The sequence below is a fragment of the Malania oleifera genome, chromosome 9, assembly GCF_029873635.1.
Source record: "Malania oleifera isolate guangnan ecotype guangnan chromosome 9, ASM2987363v1, whole genome shotgun sequence".
NCBI classification, from domain to species: Eukaryota; Viridiplantae; Streptophyta; class Magnoliopsida; order Santalales; family Ximeniaceae; genus Malania; species Malania oleifera.
The window spans coordinates 57841601-57864131 of NC_080425.1; the positions used below are offsets into that span (position 1 = coordinate 57841601).

At 33.0% G+C, this 22531-nt stretch overlaps 1 protein-coding gene across 1 annotated transcript; it reads right to left on the bottom strand.

The window, feature by feature from the left end:
* Positions 1–279: 279 nt before the first annotated feature.
* LOC131163467 (uncharacterized mitochondrial protein AtMg00810-like) lies at positions 280–1347 on the bottom strand. Its single transcript, XM_058120062.1, has one exon. It carries the CDS (start codon positions 1345–1347, stop codon positions 280–282), a length of 1068 nt encoding a protein of 355 aa, XP_057976045.1.
* Positions 1348–22531: the final 21184 nt, after the last annotated feature.

A 22531-nucleotide genomic window follows, 5' to 3' on the forward strand; every position in this document is an offset into this window, starting at 1 on the left:
CACTCCACCAACAACCTCCCTTGGAACCTCACCGCGGATTCAAGTCGATGATACCCTTCATCTCTCATTCTTATTGAAATAGAGTATAGTAGCAGTTAAGCAAGAAAAGAAATATTTCTCTCTTATTCAATGTGTATATTACGTACAGCTGAGACCTCTGATATATATATATATATCCAGAGGAAGAAGAAGAAAGGAAAAACAAAAGAAGAAAAAACTAGAACAGAAACTTAACAGAACTCAACTAAAAATATAAACTGAAAAAACTAATAATCCCCCTCAAGATGATGTGTAGATATTATGCACATTCATCGTGGATAAAAGAACTTCAAAAACTTTAGAACCTAAAGGTTTAGTCATTAAATTGGCAAGCTGATGAGTAGAAGATACATGTAAAGTGGTAATAAGACCCTCTTGTAATTTATCATGAACCAAATGACAATCGACTTCAATGTGTTTAGTTCGTTCATGATAAACCGGATTGGCTGCTATGTGAAGAGCAGCTTGGTTATCACAAAATAAAAGAACTGATTGAGGATGATGTTGATGCAGATCAGCAAGTAACGATTTAAGCCAGATAATTTCACAAACAGTGACAGCCATGGATCTATATTCAGCTTTTACTGAGGATCGTGATATGGTGTGTTGCTTCTTTGATTTCCATGATAGAAGAGAATCCCCAATGAAAATGCAAAAACCACTTATGGATCTACAAGTATCAAGACAGTTGGCCCAATCTGAATCTGAAAAAGCTTTGAGATGAACTTTAGATGAAGATGGAAAAAATAAGCCTTGTCCAGGAGCAGATTTGAGATATCGTAAAATTCTCATAGCAGCTTGTAAATGAGGCATTCTAGGAATATCTAAAAATTGACTAAGATGATGTACATCAAATGTAATGTCAGGTCTGGTATGAGTCAAATATAATAATCTTCTAATAAGTCTTCTGTAAGCTGAAACATCATCTACTAGTTCACCAGCATCTTTAGATAATTTTGTATGAGGATCCATGGGAAATGAGACTGGTTTAGCAGCAAGTAATCCAGCATCTGAAATTAATTCCAAGCAATATTTTCTTTGAGATAAAGAGATAACTTTTTTCGACCAAGCTATCTTCATTCCAAGAAAGAATTTTGTAGACCCCAAATCCTTCAACTTAAACTCAGCAACTATTGATTTTTTAACATTCTCAAGAACAGCTAAATCACTACTAGCTAAGAGGATATCATCAACATACAATAACAAGGCAACAAAAGATCCTCCTTCCTTCTTAGTAAACAAAGAATAATCAACTTTGGACTGAGAAAAACCCACTGAAAACAACACCATGTGAATTTTGAATTCCATTGTCTTGAAGCTTGCTTTAAACCATATAAAGATCTTTGCAATTTACATACTCTTTTGTCCCTCTTACTAAGATAGCCCGGAGGAGGCTTCATATAAACTTCCTCATCTAATTCCCCATATAGGAATGCATTATTAATATCTAAATGATGGAGATGTCAATCATGTATTGCAGCAAGTTATAAAATACACCTCGCAGTAACCATCTTTGCAACAGGTGAAAAAGTCTAAAAAAAATCCAAGCCTTCCATTTGAGTATAACCTTTAGCAAAAAGTCTTGCCTTATGTCTTTCTATTGAACCATAAGAATTGAATTTGATTTTATATACCCACTTACAACCTATGGGAGTTTTATTAGGTGGTAATGTTGTGAGAACCCAGGTTTTATTCATTTCAAGTGCAGACAATTCTACAAACATAGCAGCTCTCCAAGGAGCACGCTGAACAACTTGATGATAAAAAACAGGTTCAAAATCTCGAGAAATAGAAATGGAGAATGCTTTGTGTGATTCAGATAATCTGCAGTAAGAAAGTACTTCAGAAATGCTATGTTTATTACCTGAGATATTAACAGGATCCTTGGTAGATGATTGAGACTTAGAGGTAGCTAAGTTGCAATGATAAGCTTGTAAATAACCAAGCTATTTGTGTTGTCGAGTTGATTTTCTCAAGGGTGGAAATTGATTTATATCATGGAAAGGTAAATTATTGTTAGATGGAACAACAGAAACTGGAGTAGGAAGTGCTGATGTCAATGGTTCACAGAAAATTATATCCTCATTAGAATCTGAAACTGGATTGGGGAAAACTGTAATAGAACTTTCTAAAGGTGTGATGGACTGAAATGAATGTTCATGTGTAGAAATCATATTGAAATCAGATGAAAAAGGAAATATGGATTCATGAAATATGACATCTCTAGAAACAAAGAAAGTTTTCTGTTCCAAATCATAAAGCTTGTAGCCCTTTATACCAAATGGATAACCTATAAACATACATTTTCTTGCTCTTGGTGAAAATTTTGATCTGTGTTGAACAAGGGTTGATGCATAGCATAAACAACCAAAGACTTTTAAATGTTTATATACTGGAGCTGAATTATACAAAACTTCATGTGGAGACTTGTTTTGCAAAATCAATGATGGAATTCTATTGATAATATATGTTGCAGTCAGTATACATTCTCCCCAAAAAATTAAAGGAATGTTTGATTGAAATTTTAAAGCTCTTGCTACATTTAATAAATGTTGATGTTTTCTTTCAACTATAGAATTTTGTTGAGGTGTTTCTACACATGAAACTTGATGCAAAATTCCTTTTGAATTAAAAAAATTTATCATTTTAAACTCTAAACCATTGTCAGATCGTATACATTTAATCTTTGTCTCAAATTGTGTTTCAACCATATTGTAAAAAACAGTAAAAAAATTTTAACTTTAGATTTCTGCTTCATTAAGTAGGTCCATGTAAATCTAGAGTGATCATCCACTAAGGTAAGAAAGTATCTAGACCCATTATGTGTTGGAACAGAAAAAGGCCCCCAGATATCAGCATGAACAAGATTAAAAGGAAAACTTTTATTATATGAATGAATTTCAAAGGAAGCTTTTTCTATTTTGCTAAAGGACAAACTGTACAATGATTATCTAGTTTATCTGGGAAACTAATGTTTGATATAGTTTTTGAAAGAAAATTCAAATGAGACAAGGAAGGATGCCCTAATCTGCTGTGCCAGATTTTGGAGTTTATGACAGAATGTACAATGGTTGATTTTGGTGAAGAACTAACAGCATGAACAGCCGATTGTTGCAAAATATATAACCCAGCAGATTTTCTAGCAATCCCAATCATCCTCCATAGGGTAAATTCCTGAATAAAATAAACATCAGGTAAGAAAATAAAATTGCATTTTTGAGATGAAGTAAGTTTACTAACTGAAAGTAAATTATATGAAAAATATGGTACACAAAGTACATCTTTGAGAATTAAACTTTCAGACAATTGAATTGTGCCAATATGAGTGACTGGAACAGTATATCCATTTGGAAGCATGACAGTAGTGTCTAAAGATTTTGTAATAGAGGTAAACGTATCAGTTGAATGAATAATATGATCTGTAGCACCAGTGTCTATGATCCAAAGATGTTGGGATGTTGATGAGGATACTAAACAACTTGAAGGAAAACTTGAAAGTATCATACCTTGGGTATTTTGTGGAAGAATGTTAGAAACAACATTAGCTGCTTGATGATTGATGGTTTCATTAGATTGTGAGTGGATTAAAGCTAACAATTTCTAACAGTCTTCTTGAGAAAAAGGCAGTTTGTTATAAGGTTCAAAATTTGCATCAATAGGATGGCTTGTGACTTGATTAATTGATGAAGACTTTCCCTTCTGTCGAGAATTGGTGAATTTATAACCTGGAGGATACCCATGTATTTTGTACCATTTATCAACAGTATGATTATTCAATCCACAATGAGTGCAAAATAATTTTGCTCTCCTCTGCTGCTACTGCTGCTGATTTCCAGAAAAATGATTACCAAAGGTAGTTTTGTGGCCTGCAAAATTTGATTCTGGTATTTTGCTGATAAAGGCAACTGTATCAATTACACCAGATTTGCACATCTCTCGTTGTTTCTCTTCTTGAATCATTAAAGAAAAAACTTTGTTTATTTCTGGTAGAGAATCCATCATCAAAATCTATCCTCTAATGTGTGAAAAAATTTCATTTAATCCCATCAAAAACTGAATGACATGTTGCTTATATTGATATTTCAAGAATTCCCGAATAGCATCACAAGTGCATGTTCTTAGAACACCACAAGAACAAGTAGGAATCTGATTATAAGCAGCCAATTCATCCCATAAAGATTTAAATTTCGTATAGTAATCTCTTACCGACATATTTTCTTGGACTAAACTCGATAAATCCTTCTGAAGTTGAAAAATCCTTGGTCCATTTCCTTGTGTAAATCTGTTCTTGAGATCTTGCCACATATCCTTGGCAGTGTGGGAACAAATAATGCTAGCCCCAATTTCTCTTGACACTGAATTAATGATCCAAGAAGATACCATATTATTACATCTTTCCCACATAGCATTCGAAGCATCTGTTGAGGATGGTCTAGCAATTGTTCTGTTTACAAACCCAATCTTGTTCTTCGCCTTCAAAGCCATCATCATGGATCTACTCCATGTGTGATAATTTTCCCCAGTGAGGACATTCGAAACCAGCATTGTGCCCGGTGAATCACCACTCTGTAAGTGGTATGGATCACTTTCTTCATTCATATTGCTCATTGAAATGGATGAAGTAGACATTGCAGTGGACCTTCTCAATCTTTCTGCTCTGATACCATGAAACAGAGTATAGCAGCAGTTAAGCAAGAAAAGAAATCTTTCTCTCTTATTCAATGTGTATATTACGTATAGCTGAGACCTCTGATATATTGATATATATATATATATATATATATATATATATATATATATATCCAGAGGAAGAAGAAGAAAGGAAAAAAAGAAGAAGAAAAAACTAGAACAGAAACTTAACAGATTTCAACTGAAAATATAAACTGAAAAAACTAATACTAATGAAAGCGCTTCTGTAGCTTGGGTTCATCTCCCATGAGCCACGAGCGCTCTCTGTTGCGTGTTTCTCGTGAGCTGTGATCACAAAGACTGGGTAAGATTTGCTAACCTCAAAGCACCCAATCCCTATGTATCCCTTTCCACTTTCAACCGAGTTCGTAGGTGGCTTGGCACTCTCGTAGCTACAATTGTGTACTTCTTTTACATGTTTATTATGCTCAAGGGTTTTACGTAGTATCATATTGTCTAGGAATCTATATTTTTAATTTGTTGATTGGTTTCTTGTCACCAGAGATAGATCTAGAGCTTGAAACGTTAGGTACCTCATTGCCCACTAAAGGCTCAGACGAATTTAAGCCCTTTATTCGTCGGCTTCCTGAGTTCAAATTTTGGTATTCTATTACAAAGGCATTTTACGTGGGGTTTGTGATAACCCTCTTCTTCGTATTTGATATCTCTGTTTTTTGGCCCACCCTCATCTCTATATGCTCTGGAATTGGTATTCAAAGCCTACCACCTGTTTGATAAAATGCTTGAACTAGACTTTTCTAATTATATTTCTTTGATTTCCATAGTGTTTGGCATTTTGGGTATTTGTGCTTGTTTAGGTTTATTAGAATTGTTGCATCAGGCTTTTAGTATGTTGGTTTTGATTGGTTTGGGGATGATTAGTATAGTTTACATGCCTTGTTAATGCTTTCGGAAAATGTGTTGATTCATATGCACTAATAATGTGGAAATTTGTCCGATGCATGCAAACTGTTTGATGAAATGCTAGAGAGAAATGTTGAGTTCTGGAATTTGAGTTTGGCACCACCCACACCCACCATGACACCACACACAATCTACGTGTAAGGCAACGCGTGTTAACTTGATGGTCTTTACCAGACCTTAAACAGGTTGACCCATCTCCTTTGACTGGTTTTCTCCCTGAACCGGTTGGGTCCTTTGAACCGGTATGAAACTGGTTTAGCCTTTTATTTTATTTTATATTTAAACTTAAAAATAAAACCCATAAAAATTCATAAAAATCACAAAGAAACTTAGAAAACTCAGGAAAAAATTTTAAAAATATTTTTGGGGACTTGATTTTCATTGTTTTTGCTTAATTGTATTTTTGTTATTTTAAGAATTCGGTAAAATATGGAAAAATCACCAAAAGTCCAAAAAAGATAAAAAAAAAAAAAATGTTTTAAGGCTTGAAAATTGTGTTCATCCCGAATAAATTCCAAAACTTCCCGAAATATTACTTTTCATTTAAAAAATTCTATAAAGATTTGAAAACCCCGGGAGTGTATTTTTGTAAACTATTTTCTCAATTTTCCATCCCTATGATTTAAAAGTGAGGCATGAGCTCTTCGGAGTATGATATGCCCCAGTTCTGAGGAAATATATATGTTGTGTACATTTTTGTGTGATTTATTTATTTATTTTTTTTCTCATGTGCATTTCAAAAATTTTTGATAGGGAGTGATTTTTAAAGGCTTATTAAATTTATTTTGGGATAATTTTCGATTAATTAGGTACCGTTCATAAGAACAGGCACGTAGAGGGTGCTGATACCTTCCCCTCGCGTCACCATACTCCCGGACCCGATTTTGGTAACGCAGACCGATTGTACCCTTAATCAAGTGTTCTAATCACACTTCAAAAGGTTAGTGGCAACTCCATAAATCATGATTTCCATGAAAATACTTTTTTAAAATTCACACCATTTTTCCCAGTTCGCAGCTGCACTCGTTGCCAGTGTTTTGGAGGGTTCGGGACGTCGTGACAACCTTGATGTTTCATATAATGGGTGTGCCAACACCTATACCTTTAGGTGTAATGGGAAAAATATTGTCTTGAGTCCTATTGAGCCTAAAATTGATAAAAATGGTAAGCAAGACAAGAAAAAAGAAAGATTTGAAAGGAAAAGAAATGGTTGGAAATTCATTGCAAATTTTAAATAAAAAGTAATTTGAACAAGAAAGCAAAGAAACACAAGTTGTCTATATTATGGTGACCAGAGAGAGTGACTCCTCCATTCCTGAACATGAGACACCACCTGAGGTGTCACCTATACTTTCTAAGTTTGAGTGTAGTAACCTAAACCCAAAAAATAAAATAAAAATAAATAAAAGAAGAAGAAAGAAAATTTGAAAGGGCAACACGACAGGGACTCATCGACGAGTGCCATTTGCTCGTCAATGAGGAGATCCTGAGAGCAGGAAATCTTAGACTTAGGGATTCGTCGACGAACCTCTTGTTCTCGTCGACGAGTGTTCCTTTTTGGATTGTCGATGAGTACCAGCCTATAAATAGGCCATGGATCATTTTAATCCGCAAAAAATTCCTCTCTTCACTCTCTCTCTCTCTCTAGGGCTTCAACCTCCCTGCCTTCTTTCTTCGATTTTGACTTGGTTGCAGCTCGATTTGATGATCAGAAGCTACCACGAGGTTCTAGGGGCAATTCTCTCCAAGTTAATTGGAGTGGAATCGTGATTTGGGATTCATGGGCACCACTCCAAAACTAGGGTAAGGGAGTTATTTTTTTAGATTAATTAGTTATTTGACTATCTGGACTTGGAAATGTTAGAATATTGGGCATTCTAGGGTTGAACTGATTAAGTTAGGATTTTTGGAATACAGGGTTCCGTTTTTTCCATTCATTTTAGGAAGAACTTCGAGGAATAGGTAAGAGGAATAAGTTATAATAGCTTTTCATTAATTTTGAATCGGTTGAATTCGAGTATGTAAATCTATATATATATGAAATAAGGAATAGCTTCTTAAGAGTGGGGTGAATTGAATTCTAAAAATTTCTTTTAATTCCTTTAAAGTTACCTTAAACTTCTTTTATTTCTTTTAACCAATTCTTGACTTGTTTGTTTAATTTTTTAATCAATCAAGAACTTAGTTGTTTTATCCAATCAATAACACAATTAAAAAACTAATCAATTAAACACAATCAAACATTCAATCACAATATATCTTTTGTTGTCAGCCTTGGATATGAAATTGTAAGTCCTGTTGTTGAATTATAATTTATACTTTGCTGATATAGATTTGCTTCTTCAATATGTTTTTCAACAACACATTCACACTCTTCTCAATATTCAGAACTCAACTAAACTCTCAGTTAATTTATCCTTAGGCTATTAACCAAGTAACGTACTCCCGTATGGTTTCCGCAAGATATGGCATAACCAACGTACTCCCTTTCCGTTTCCGCAACCCAAATCAAAATTAAACTTTCAGTTTACTTGATTTCTATATTACGTAGTATATATGATTATCAATTAAACCATCCACGCAATTTAAATATGTTTGAAAATAAAGAGTAAGGGAAAAAGAGAGTGAGACGGAGATTTTTACGAGGTTCGGCTTATACCCAGTCTATGTCCTCGCCTTTGGCAAACCACCAAAGGATTCACCAAACTTGTTCCGTTGATGGGTGGAACAAACCTTTACAACACTCCTTGGTTAAGGCTAGAGCCCGCCTTCTCCAAACGATATCCCCTCGTCCGGTCACTCCTTAACTAGGCTAGAGCCCGCCTCTTTAAGCAATATCCCCTTGCTTAGCCAACGTTCCAAACAACCCTTGGAATCGTCAATCTACAAGATAAAAATCAAATATTTGTGTACAAGAATTTGCTCACACAAAGAGCTGATTAGTACAACAATTACAGCACAACTAATATACTTCAAAGTAAAGAACAATATGGAAATTAACTTGAAGCTCAAGGAAGTGTATCACCAATTTCATTCTTTCAATGGATGAAAGATTTCAAAATTGTAGCACAAACTTGGTGGGTAAAATCAACAAGAACTCAGTAAGCTTCGTGCAAGTTGAGAGCAAGAGAGAGCCTTGAGAATTTGAGAGCAATTTGAGAGAGATGCTGAATTTTAATTCTTGGCGTATGATTCAATAATCTTTTAGGCTTATTTATAGACTTCAAAAGGTAAGTAACTTGGTCCCCAAGTGTGTTGAAATATCCCCCAAGTTTCCATAAATTTTGAGCTACAAACAACCCCATTTAAAAATTTGACCGTTATGAGAAAAATCAAAACAATCGCGTGGCAATCGTCTGCCCAATCCTCCAGTCGCCTGCCATGTTATTTTTAAAGGAACAGCAGGGGTAGTAGCTTGGCAGTCGCCTGCCATGACCACCCAGGCGCCTATCCTGGTTCAGACAGTCAACTGGTTGCACACATGCTGTTGTCAACTTCGAACACCCTTCTACTTTTTGGTAATAAATTTTTCTGTATAACTCCTAATTTGATTATCTTGGTGTCAAATGAAAGCTAAGAGAAAATCCTAATACTTTCATGTTGAACACATTTTAAAATAAAGAGTTTTTTATAGAGAAAAATGCATATCAATGCATATGTAGAAAAATTGACAACATTTGAGAAATCCTCTTTTTGGTGCTTTTCATTCCAAAACTGATTCTAACCTTTTTGAAACAATTTTTTACCTTATAAAAATATTTTCCAAGTATGTTCAAAGGTATCTAGGTCCAATAAATTTACCTAATAATTTCATGTATCCATATTGAAATTATTTGAAGTACTTACATGAAATTTCCTAGACTCTTTCAAATTTTCAATCATTGAATTCCTTGAGGTCTTTATGCTTGCTTCATCTTTCTTTGAGCTTTCATAAAGTTCTCTTTAATACTCATGCTCTCATGATCTTCAAGCTTTATCTTTAAATCCATTTTTGAATCCATGCTTCAAGCTTGATATAAATCATCCTTCTTTGAAATATAAACTTTCATGAATTCTTTAACCTTGCATTCATCATTGAGTCCTGAAAATACATCGCTTAAACAAAGCATGTTAAGTTCTACTTGTTTGTTAGCATCAAAATAGGATATTAAGCGTTGTAAGGCCAACAATATATATATATATATATATATATATATGTATGTGTGTATGATTTTATGAATGGTTTAGGAAATTTGAAAAATAATGGTTTTTGAATATAAATCATATTCGGGAAAAACAATGTGGCATGAGATTAACTTTTCATATTAAATTGGTTGTGAATACTGTTGTAAATGCATTGATGGGTTTGGACGGTTTGTTTTGTGTGAGATGTTGTGAATACTATTGTGAATGCATTGATGTGTCTGGATGATTTTTTGTGTGTGGTTATTCGGGCATTTCATAATATAACATTGGCAGACTTGAGGAGTTCATTATAGTGTCCTTGCTATAAATCGTAATATAACGTTGGAAGTAGAGGATGTTGTTTTATTGTCATTTATATAAAGGGGGTAAAATGTTGGCAGTGACATGAGGAGGTCATTTTATTGATTTACTTTGAATAGGTCAATGTGAAGTGTGACATGATAGAAGTGAAGTACGTGTTAAGAACGATGGGGAGGGATGCTCAGTATGTAAAGTGAATGATGGGGAGGGATGCCCTGAGAATCACCAAAAGTGAAGTACAGAAGTGTAATACGAGTGTAGTATCTTGTGTGGATGTGATTGAAATGTATTTTTTACTATGGGTGTGAGTACATGTATGCGAATTGAATGTGTTGTGAATGTTGATTGTTGACTTTTTGAGTCTGATCCCTATTTTCATTATGACAAACCACATCTCATGTGTACGTTTAGTCTTTGAACAGATTTATAATGCAGAAGGCACAAATGAGAGATGCAATATTGAAGCCTTGAATGCACACCAACGATCATATTCGAAGGCGTATTCCATGGACAATCAAAGGAGCAGAAGACTTGAAGACTTTACTTATTATTTTCTAAGTTGTAATAATTATTTAGGTTTAATGAGTGCATGCATATCATATGATCTAAATTGAAGCTCAACCAAGACCTTAGATTGACCATAGGACCTCCAAGTAACATGAAAAACCTTTTTCATAAAATGCCTAACTTATACAAAGGTTTTAAAATAGTTTTGAAGTTAAATGAAGGAAAAAACTATTTTTTACAAAGGGGTCGGTCGACTAGCCATCCTACCAGACAGTAGAAATAAGCATTCTTCTTAATCCATTATGTCTTATCTTAACAGGTGTTCAACATGAAAGTTGTTGTATTTTCTCTTAGAATTCTATTGACATCAAGAACATCCAATTTGAAGTTGTACAGAAAAAGTTATGACCAAAACACTGAAAGATCTTCGTAGCAAAAAAATTCCATTCATGTTTTTTCTCTCTCAGTGATAGGCGTTTCTCTTAAGCCATAACTTCTTATATTAAAACGTGATCAACATGAAAGTTGTGTAATTTTCTCTTAGAAGAAAGTTGATACTGTCCAATTTAGAGTTGTATAGAAAAAGTTATGGCAGCAAAACAGAAGGGTGTCCGCACAGAAAGCTTCTCAAAGATAGAAAAATGGCTAGTTTTCAAATTAAATCATATTTTAATAACCCAACAGCCATAAAACGGCTAGTTTTGGTCTTTGCCTATAAATAGAAGCCAAAGACACTTGAAAATTTGAGGAGAAATATCTTGAAAGCATATCTACATATTCTTTGTTTGTTCCTCATTTTTCATACCCCCTTTGTACATTAAATTTCATATTTCTCCTACTTTTTCATTTTGAAAATTCGTTTTGGGAGAAACTATTGTGAGTTTTTGAAGGAAGCTTGGAGCATATATCCACTCATATATTTCTACTTCAAAGGCTTCTTTTTTTTGAGGTATTTTTGGAAAGGCTGGAGCATATATTCAAGTTTATATATATTGCTTGAAGGCCTCTACTTTTTATTTTTGTTGTTTTTCAAAGATCAAATTTCTCCTACTCTTATTGAAAATCTTTTTGGAGAAAAATATTTTGAAGGTTTTATTTAGAAAGGCTTGAGTTTATATTCAAGTTTATATATATATATATATAGCTTGATAGCCTTTTTATTATCAAATTCTTCAAAGATCAAATTTCTCCCATACCTTTTATTTGAAAATATTTTGGAGAAATTTATTTTGAAATTGTCTTGAAGGCTTAAGCATATATTTAAGCTCATACATATATTGCTAGAAAGCCTTATTGAATTCGTTTTTATAAAGTTCAATCATTTTAACTGCAAACCCTAACTTCTCCTATTCATTTATTTAGAATGTTTTTATTGGAGAAAATCTATGGGTTAGTTCAAGAATGCTTTGAGCATATATATTCATTGATATATATATATATATGTATAGTACTTGAGAAGCTTCTTGACAATGGCTTAAGCTAATATTCACTTTCATATATTTTGCTCATAAGCCTTATTTAAATTAAATTTTAAAAGGTTATTTTCATAAAGAAAATCATTTTCCATACTCTCATTAGTTTACTTGAAAAATATTTTGAGAAGTATACCATACTCTACCGAGCTGCATTTTTAAATCATTTGAGATTTCATATTAGAGTTTTCATTGTGTACATCTCTATTTATCTGAATAGCATTCTCTTTGTACACAAATTTTTATTATTGTTGTATTCTTGTCATGTAGTCAGAAGAGGATTGCACTAGCTTGTAACGTGCACCAAATTGGTTCAAACCCGATTAGGAGAACTAGGAGCACCGTCTTGTAAGGGGTAGTTGTAACAGTGTCGATCCACTCAGTAAGTGAGGAAAAGTAGTTGAATCCCCTAAGTTGGTTTGGCTTGAGGCGGGGACATAGGCATGATTGATTGAACCTCGATAAAAAATCTTCTCTCTCTCTCTCTCTCTCTCTCTCTCTCTCTCTCTCTCTCTCTCTCTCTCTCTCTCATATAAATTTCACACTTTAATTTACGCATGTGTATGAATGTTTATTTATTGTCATTCTTATTTTTCATGCACGCTTTAATTTTTAAATGAGATTTAATGTGGTGAATCGGTGAAGTTTAAATTAGCAAAATATTTTTAAATCCCAATTCACCCCCTCTTGGGATCACTCCATAACTCTTAGTTGGTATCAGAGCCCATTTGCAATAAGCTTAACCATTGTTTTTGCATTGAGATCGCAATGACTCGTTTTTTGTGTATCCCTATTTTGAGGATAAATCCTTTGCATATCCTCCATAGCTTTTATTGTATAGATTTTACTATTTTTATATTGAAAATGATTTTTTTTTAAAATCAATTGTTTGGGGAAATTGGAAAGTGTTTCTTAAAAGAAATTATGTCCAAATGAAAATGTTCTTAAAATGCATAGTTTCCCAACATTGAAAATAAAATGAAAAAGCATGGCATGGTTTTTATGCATATCATCTTGTGTGCCATGCAAATATTTATATTGTGCCTTAGTTACTAATGCTCTTGAAAGAGACTATGTTTTGTATTAGAGCTAAGGATATTTTGGAAAAAATAAGCGGTATGGAAAAATTGAGAGAGAGGAGAACGCCACTCTGAGCTTAAACATCTAAGAAAGAGTCATTTGAAAAGATATATCTTTTCTCCTTCAACTTTATTAAATATTTCATGCCACGATTCATGTGATTTTTTTGTGTTGAATCTTTTATGAATCATGATAGCATGCCATCTTATGAGGTGCATTTCAAGGAAATATTTTTTAATACGCATAAGATTTTAGGATAGAACATATAAGGGGTTATAATGCTTTAAATGCTTAAATAGTGTTTTATGTTTAAAATTTTAAATTTTAGTATACACTATTGTTATACTAAGATTATTAGAAAAGCAAGCCAATATGAAAATCTTAATTGATAATATCCAATCCAATTGCTTAAATTATATATATTATGATTGGTTAAATTTTGAAAATATTGACTATCGCATACTTTAATGTGTAAATCCCCTTCATATGGTCAATGGCTCTTAATTGATGAAATAATTCGTAATGCTATATATATATATATATATATATATATATATATATATATATATATATATATATATATGCTTAAAGTTTAAATAATTTTAAGTATAGCATTTTTTTTTTGTCCACCAAATTGAATTGAGTTTTAGGAAATTAATCTAGTGCTATGTATCATATAGCCCTAAACTCATAATGGAACTTAAATGATTAATCATATTTAAGTTTATTTAAAACTCATCCCCTTAGTTGAAAATATTAGCTTAATTCTTAGAATAAAATGCCAAATATAATCTCTTTGCCAAATGAGTTGAATATAAAAGGGGTGAAAAAGTGGCTAAATGTGTCAAGCCCAAGAACTCAAGGTCAAAGTTATGTTATTGAAAATTTAGAGTATTTGGCTAAATTTTAAGCATTAAAAATGAAAATCTAAGAACATAAGATAATAATGGTTAGGCTAGGGGGGAGTTCTTTAAAATTCATCCAATGTGCAATCAAGTGTGTTGTGCTTAATTTAGAAATATTTTATTGTTTGATTTATATTGGATGACTTGAGAGCTGAACGCCAACTATCCATTCTTAGCTTTAAAGTCACATCAATTGATTGATGGTTAATTATGATCCTTTGAACTGAATGTAAATATCCATCTGTGCTAAATGTTTATATTATGGATGGATAACTTATAACATAAGCTATTATTTGAGCTTAAATAGATCACATGCTATTTGAACTGAATTCTATATGTCCATTCTTGTTTAATGCTTATATTATCTGATGAATGGATATCTTTTAGCATGATATGTTATTTGACCTGTATGCTTGAACTGGAACATCATCTGCAAGGTTGATGCAGATTTGTGAATTGCATGATGGTAGTTGACTAGGTTTTGCAGTGCTATTTTGAATGATCATATATAGACATACATGCTAGCTAGTTGACTAGAATTAAAATTCCATAAGACTTATTTTAAATTTTAAATATCTTTTACAAGTATTATTTAGGATCAAAATAGTGACCTTATTGAACAATAGTTCAGTAATCTTAAAATGATCACTTAGCTAGACTAGTGCATGTACATGGTGATTATTGAATATCTATAGCCATTACATACTAAATAAAAATGCTTTGAAACTTATTGCATGCTAGTTAGTTTTTATAAATATCATTAAGCATGCAAAATAATTTAATAAGTTGGTACATGTTGAATTTTAAAATGGTATATGCATATTTGAAAAACATGTACAATTTCTATGTTCCATGATTTTTCCTAGAATGCTCAAAACTTTACACATTCTATGTACCTAGGAAAGTCTAGTTCATGGACACCATTTGGTCCTAATCCTTGGATTATGAATTTCACTCTGGACCTAAATGGTTGATCATCATGTTATAACATTTAAGTCCATGTAACTAGGGAATATTACATGACATAGGGTTAGTGTTCATTTCACACACACTCTTTCGAGTTATGTTATCTTCTTTTGAACCCCAATTGAATTTCTACTCAATATTTTTGAAAATATTCTCGATTGGCTATCATGTGCTAATTAAAATGCAATACGTTATGTGTATGCTCTAAACGATTAATATATGTTGCATGCTGAAATCCTTTAAAAGGAAGAATATATGATGAGTGCGTGTAAATGACCATCATCCTTGAACTAATTGCATTCATGTATGCATTGAAATATACAGGAAAGCTTAATCCCCATCCTCATGAAAAATGATTTAAAATCACCTGTCCTATGGACTTATATGCACAGTTCTTCCATTGTTTTTATCTTTGAGTCCTGAAGGTATTATACAATACCTTCTGTGCTAAATAACTATATGTTGACTCTATGAGCCTGATCCTGTTTTGATTATAACAAAACCAATATTTCTCACCTGTGCACTGAGCTTCTTGAACAGGTTTATCCTTAGCATGCATTGTTGGTAGGAATTTAAGCAAGTCATACGAATTGTGAAGATCAAGCTTCATTTATGGCGTCGGAAGAATCGAAAGAATGAAGACTTATTTTTTCTATTGTATTTGCATTCATTTTTTAATTTGGTCTATAATAATTTATATCAATTTGTAATAATATCTGCATGTCATGCATGTAGGTAATTGTAAGTTCAACATGATCGTAGATTGACCATAGAGACTGAATGACCTTAGGGATCGGTCGACCGACGCCAAATTTCTTCGGTGTCCTCATAGACCTTAGAGAGACCTTAGGTCCCTACAAAAATGCACAAAATAGTCCCCATAATCACTTGTAATATCAAAGGAATAAGTTGAAGTGTAAATGGACTGAATATAAAAAATGTGAGAGGTCGGGTGACCGAACGTGTTGTGTTTAAAACACTTCGGGCGCCCAAACAGCTGAGAAGTAAACAAACTGACTTGGTTTTGAGCGACCGAACCAAATATGAACGTACCATCCTCGGTCAACCAAACCAGTACTATGTACTTTTCTATCATCCCCGGGCGCCCGAACCTACAGTTCATTTTACCCTCAAGTAATCGAATACATGAGTTCGGTAAACCGAACTTGAGATCGAGTGACCGAGACACAGATATAATGATTTTCGCATTAGTCCAGCCAACCGAACATACACCTGGGCACCCAAATGCCCAAAAGAGACTTTTTCTACTGAGTTTATTCGGGCAACTGAACCATGGTTCAACCACTCGAAAACTCTCGGGTTGCTTATTTTTTACTGGGGTTAATTTTCCTGATTGGTTTTAAAACAATTCTATCTATGACCCCTATGTCCCCAACGGTTATAATTTGGCGAACTTCTGTATATACGACCTCATTTGTGCTGATTAGCAAGAGATTAGAGAAATAATTAGCAAAAAAATCCTCTCAAATCCAAAAAGCTTATTTTGCTCAATCTTCTTCAAACACTCTCATACACTCATTCCTTTGATAAATCCTAGTATTGTGAGAGTGCTTATTATGTTATTGCTTTGTCATAAATTGCTTAATACTCTCAATACCTTGTGCTTGATTGTCTGTTGATTTTTGAGAGTTAAGCAAAGAGTTATCCCACAGATTTTATTTGATAAATCTAGTGTTCGGAACTCATTAGCTTGTGGATCTTTGCATTGTCATTGCAAGATTCCAATAGCTATAGTTTTTGTGTGCAAATATTTTTATTTTTCAAACAACTCTTGAGCCTATTTCAATGAATAAAATATTTTTTGAGTTGATTTGAATATTGTTGCAGCATCTTTGAAACCCTAATCTAGCATTGAGATTTGATATATCTAGTTTCAAAGAAATAGCTTGTTAGAACACTCTTAAGCATATTTGTGATTATACCTTGTTGAGTGTTGCCTACACAAAAATCACATCATAGAGCTTACAATTCCTATACTATTGATGCATGGTTGATTGATTACATTTGGTACATATCTACTTGATTGATAAGCATAATCACTATACCCTATTTGTATTTTGAAAATACTGTTGTATTCTAGGTGTGGCCTCAGGGGGCAGTAATCTAACCCGGCAAGGATTGTTTGTAAAGGTTGAGGTCAGCCCTGTGCTAATTGACCTGGTTATTTAGGTGTCGTTCCACCCGTTAAGTGAGCTTATAATGTAATCGTTATGCGGGTGTGCCAAGGCGGGGATGTAGGCAAGATTGGCCGAACCCCGATATCATATTTGGTGTCACTTTTACATTTCCTGTATTATATTCTACTTTGTGCTTAATTTAATTTTCCTACTGAATATACTACGTATCTGATTGACACAGTATTGCATCTTGTTGAGAAATACTTAAATTGTAGTGCATGTACTAAATTTGGTAAATATATCATATCTACAATTTCATGCATACTTAGATTGCCCCTAAGTTGCGTAATACTGTTGCTAGATTAGTTTAACCTAGGAGGAAATTTTAGAATCTCCAATTCACCCTCCCTCTTGGGATTGCACCAAAGCTAACAATTGATATCAGAGCCTCGTCACTTAGACTTAAACATTATTTTCTAAAAGATCATGATGGCTCGTGATGGTGTATCCCAATCGTGTGTGGGTAGGTTCTCTACAAACCCTCAAATGTTTTTTGGTTAAAAAATTTCTGATTGGAAACTTAGAATGACTATTTTTATAAAATCATTGAATTGGAGGACTTGGAGAGTCATTACTCAAGGGTATATCGTGCCTATGAAAAGTGTCAATAATGTTGAAATTCCCAAATCAAAAATTGAGCTAAATGATAATGATATGAGTTTAATTCAAATAAATTTTGAAGCCATGAATATTCTATTTTATGATTTAGATTCTAATATCTTTCATGAAGTAAGGGCATGTCAAAATGCTAAAGAAATATAGGAGGAACTTGAAAAAAGATATGGAGCATCTAAGCATGAAAAGTCTATAGCTCTATGTGACTCCAGCTCAAAAGGCCATGAAGGAGAAAAGTAGTGCTTTATTGCTTTAACTGACGATGAGGTAAATTTTTCTCCTTCTGCTTTATCAAATAATCCATGTAATGATTCATGTGATAAATCTTGTGATGCATCTAATTCTGAATCATGTGATAGTTCTGATAGTGAAAGCATGCCAACTTATGAGGAATTGCAAGTTGAATATGTTAGAACTAATAAGTCTCTTGTTAAAACACTTAAATTCTATACTATTTTGAAAAACAAGAATGGGGCATCATTGAAAGAACTTGAATCACAAATTCTTGTTAATAAATAAAAGGATTTGAAAATCATGAATTTGGAAAACAAGAATGCTATGTTGCAAAAAGAGCTTAAAGATGTAAGATCCCAACTTACAATTGAAAATGAAAAGGATCTTCATATCCTTGATCTTGAAAATAAAGCAAACAATATGACTAAAGAATTTATGAAACTTCAGAATGTTTGCAAAGGTCTAAAGAACTTAAAAATTCAAGATCTAGAAAAGAAAATAGAAAAACCAGTCTAAGATCATCCATACATTCACTAGAGGTAAAAAAAAACTTTGACATGCTCTTAGGTTCACAAAAGATGACCTTAGATAAAGAAGGTATAGGTTTTAATAGGATTAAAAATAGGAAAAGGAAGAACCTATACATGGGGTACTTTGTAAGAAAATCTAAACATTATGCTAGTACCTCCTCCAGTCCATACACTCATACCACTTGCATCATATGTAAAAAGAAGGGGCACATAAAATTTGATTGCCCGTTTAAAAGGAAAGGTGTGAAACCCAAACGGGTCTGGAGAGTCAAAGTACCACCCAATCCTAGCCCATCTAAACTCAAAGATAGAAAAATGGTATAGGTTGTAAAGAAAGGAAACTCATTAGAACTTAAGGAGGAACGAATTCCTTGGAGTTACATAAATGATTTTCTTAGGTTCTAGGCTTTGGGGGAGTGATGTCTATTGGCCTATGGAGTGGTATGTTCCTAAAACGTCAAATCTTAATACATTCATTCCACCTTTGATATACTAAGATAATTTGAAAACCAAGCCAATCTGCAAATCCAAGTATATAATCAATCTGAACTTAATGCATATATTCATTGGTTAAAATATGAAATCATTGGCTATAGCTTAACAAAAATCCACTTCCAAATGGAAAAAAGTATCCCTACTTGGTATCAAATTTTTAATGCTTAATTCATACTTGAATGTACAAATCTTAAGTTGAGCATACATTGTCCATTGCATAAGCTTGCGGTTAAGGGGATCCATCTCACACTATATATCATTTAATCCTAAACTCACTTGTTTGTCATAAAAGCCTTGATCAAAATTCAGTCATCACTCCAGGTTTAAGCACTAATGATCATAAATGCTTATTATACAAGTGCAAATTAAAAGGCATCCTCTTTATACGCAAATTAGAGGCATCCACTAGGGGATTCAAGTTTCGTTGTTAAGTCAAAGTATTCCCTTTGAGTTCTTAAATATAAATCCTCTAATCTTGGTTAACCTATTTCGTCTGTAGGGATTCTTTATAAACCACGATCAAATCAGATAAAGATCCATCCTCTCATTGGTTCATATCCTTGCTCCAAAATTATGATCATACTTAAAGGATACTTTCCAATCACCAAAGAGATACATTCAAAATTCATATAATCTTTAGCGCTCTTTGCCAAAGCAGTTAGGACATTTTCTTTAGAATGGTTATCTTGTATAATGTCCCGCTACTACCAAAATACTCTTCTGAACATATTAATAATTTAATATTTAAGAGTATTTATCCCTACTAGCTTTATAAGCTCTCAAACATTAAATCAAATCCACTAGAGCTTCAACTTTGTGCATTAAGTTAAATGACTAATATGATTGCTACTAGTTTCAACATATATGAAATGCAATAACTGAGAAACCTATGCATGAACGATAAGAAAGACAAGTCATTTGAACTTAGGCCTCTCACGTATTGTAAATCATAAGAAAAGAGGCAAATATAGGCTTAGAACTCTCAAATAAATACTTATTGTGAACTTTTAGTCCTCTAAGCTGAAGCATGATAAGCCAAGATTAAATCACGAAAAGTCTAAAACACTTGGCTAAGTAATTAGAAAATAAGAAAAGATATAAAATGATTAAGTGATTAACTCAGAGGGATCATTACACTTTCATGACTACTAAATTAAATTGCTCTCATAATCATAGTTTACATGCCTTAATGAATAACAATACTGCACTAAACTCAATTATATCCTCTGTTCTTTACTATTTATATTTTTTTATGGATATATTATATTTATGAATTGATAATTGCTACTTGATTGCATTCTTAGTCTAGAATGCCTCCTGCATGGCAGATGTAGCGCATGTGAATTGCATGCTGGTAGTGGAAATAGGTTATCCCATGCTCAAACTGAATTATTTTGAATTGATTGCTTGAATCTATCAGATTTTGGTGCATGAAAATTTGGGAAATGTTCAATTTATAGACGACATGCTGCCAAAATTTTGATAGAAATTTTCCCAAACTAAAACCTTGTGTTAAAGATGATTATGATAAAATAAACGTTAAAATCTTTTTGAAAAGATGAGTGAAAACTAATTGAAAATTAAATTTCGTCCTTACATAATCATTAGGTAGCAAGGGGAGCTGAACTCCATCCTTATAGAAAGAGTTTAAAGGACTTATATACATCTTACAGATTTATTTATTGTATATGAGGCTTTTCTGTAACCTTGAACATAATATCCAACTTTTATGGCTTTATATTTAGATATGAATTGTTCTTGGTTATGTGCTATACAGTACACCTTAATATCTATTTGTGATGCATTTATGGCCTTTTGGGTTAACTATACTAATCAAGTGATAAATAAATATAAATATAAATAAATATATATATATATATATATATATATATATATATATATATATATATATATATATAAATTCAGTATAGTTGGTCCAAGGACTCTAAAAATAACTTCTTATACTGCTTAACAAATTTATTCTTTTGCTAGTATATGTAGTTCATCTCATTTTGGCCATATCTTCAAATTGTTAGGGTGAGCAACTTAACTTAAAATTCTCCGGCTCTAAAATTCCTTAACAATTCTAGCACTTTCACTCATACTCTTAATGCATATATTGAGTTGTGTGCTTCATTATTGATCATGAATGTTGGATGTATTTGAATAATAGCATGCACTGTTTTGGCCTTTAAAGAATATCTTGCATGAATTGATAATGAGCTATTCTTGTAATCATTCAGGTGATTGATTTATTTTTGGGATTTGCTCTACTTTCAAACAATAGGCTGCCGAAATTTCAAAAAAAAATATTTTCTCAAAATTGAATCTTATATCTAAATGTTTTGTGTTTACTTTCCTACCTTAGACCCTTCTTGTTGATGTCAAAAAGGGGGAGAAGTGTTTAATGCAAAATTGGGAAAGTTAAATGTATCTCAATTCATATTATCACTCTATACATTAAATGTATCTTAGTTCATATTATCACTTCATACTATTTGAGCTTTAATTGACAATTAAAACATAATGCATAATTTGTGTATATTTGTCTTCATTCAAATGTCTGCACTTAAAATTCAAATTATATACATATACTTAGGGGGAGCCTGTTTGGCTTTGCCCACTTTTGCAAATTGTTTTGTCATCATCAAAAAAGGGGAGAATGTTGACTCTATGAGTCTGATCCCGTTCTGATTATGACAAAACCAATGTTTCTCACCTGTGCACTGAGCTTCTTGAATAGGTTTATCCTTAGCATGCATTGTTGGCATAAACTTAAGCAAGTCATACGAATTGTGAAGATCAAGCTTCATTTATGGCATCGGAAGAATTGAAAGAATGAATACTGATTTTTTCTATTGTATTTGCATTCATTTTTTAATTAGTCTATAATAATTTATATCGGTCTGTAATAATCTCTGCATGTCATGCACGTAGGTAATTGTAAGCTCAATAAGACCGTAGATTGACCATAGAAACCGAATGACCTTAGGGATCCGTCGACTGACGCTGAATTTTTTCGGTGTCCTCATAGATCTTAGAAAGACCTTAGTTCCCTACAAAAATGCACAAAATAGCCCCCATAATCACTTATAATATTAGGGAAATAAGTTAAAGTGTAAATGGACTTAATAGAAAAAATACAAAAGAACTCATTGAGTTCAAAACACTTCCGGCGTCCGAACGGCTGAGAAGTCAGCAAGGTTGACTTGGTTTCAAGCGACCGAACTAAATATGAATGTACCGTATTTGGTCAACTGAACCAGTACAACGTACTTTTCCATCCTCCCCGGGCGCCCAAGCCTACAGTTCATTTTACCCTTGGGCAACCAAATACGTGAGTTCAGTAAATCGAACTTGAGACCGGATGACCAAAACGCGGACAGAATGAT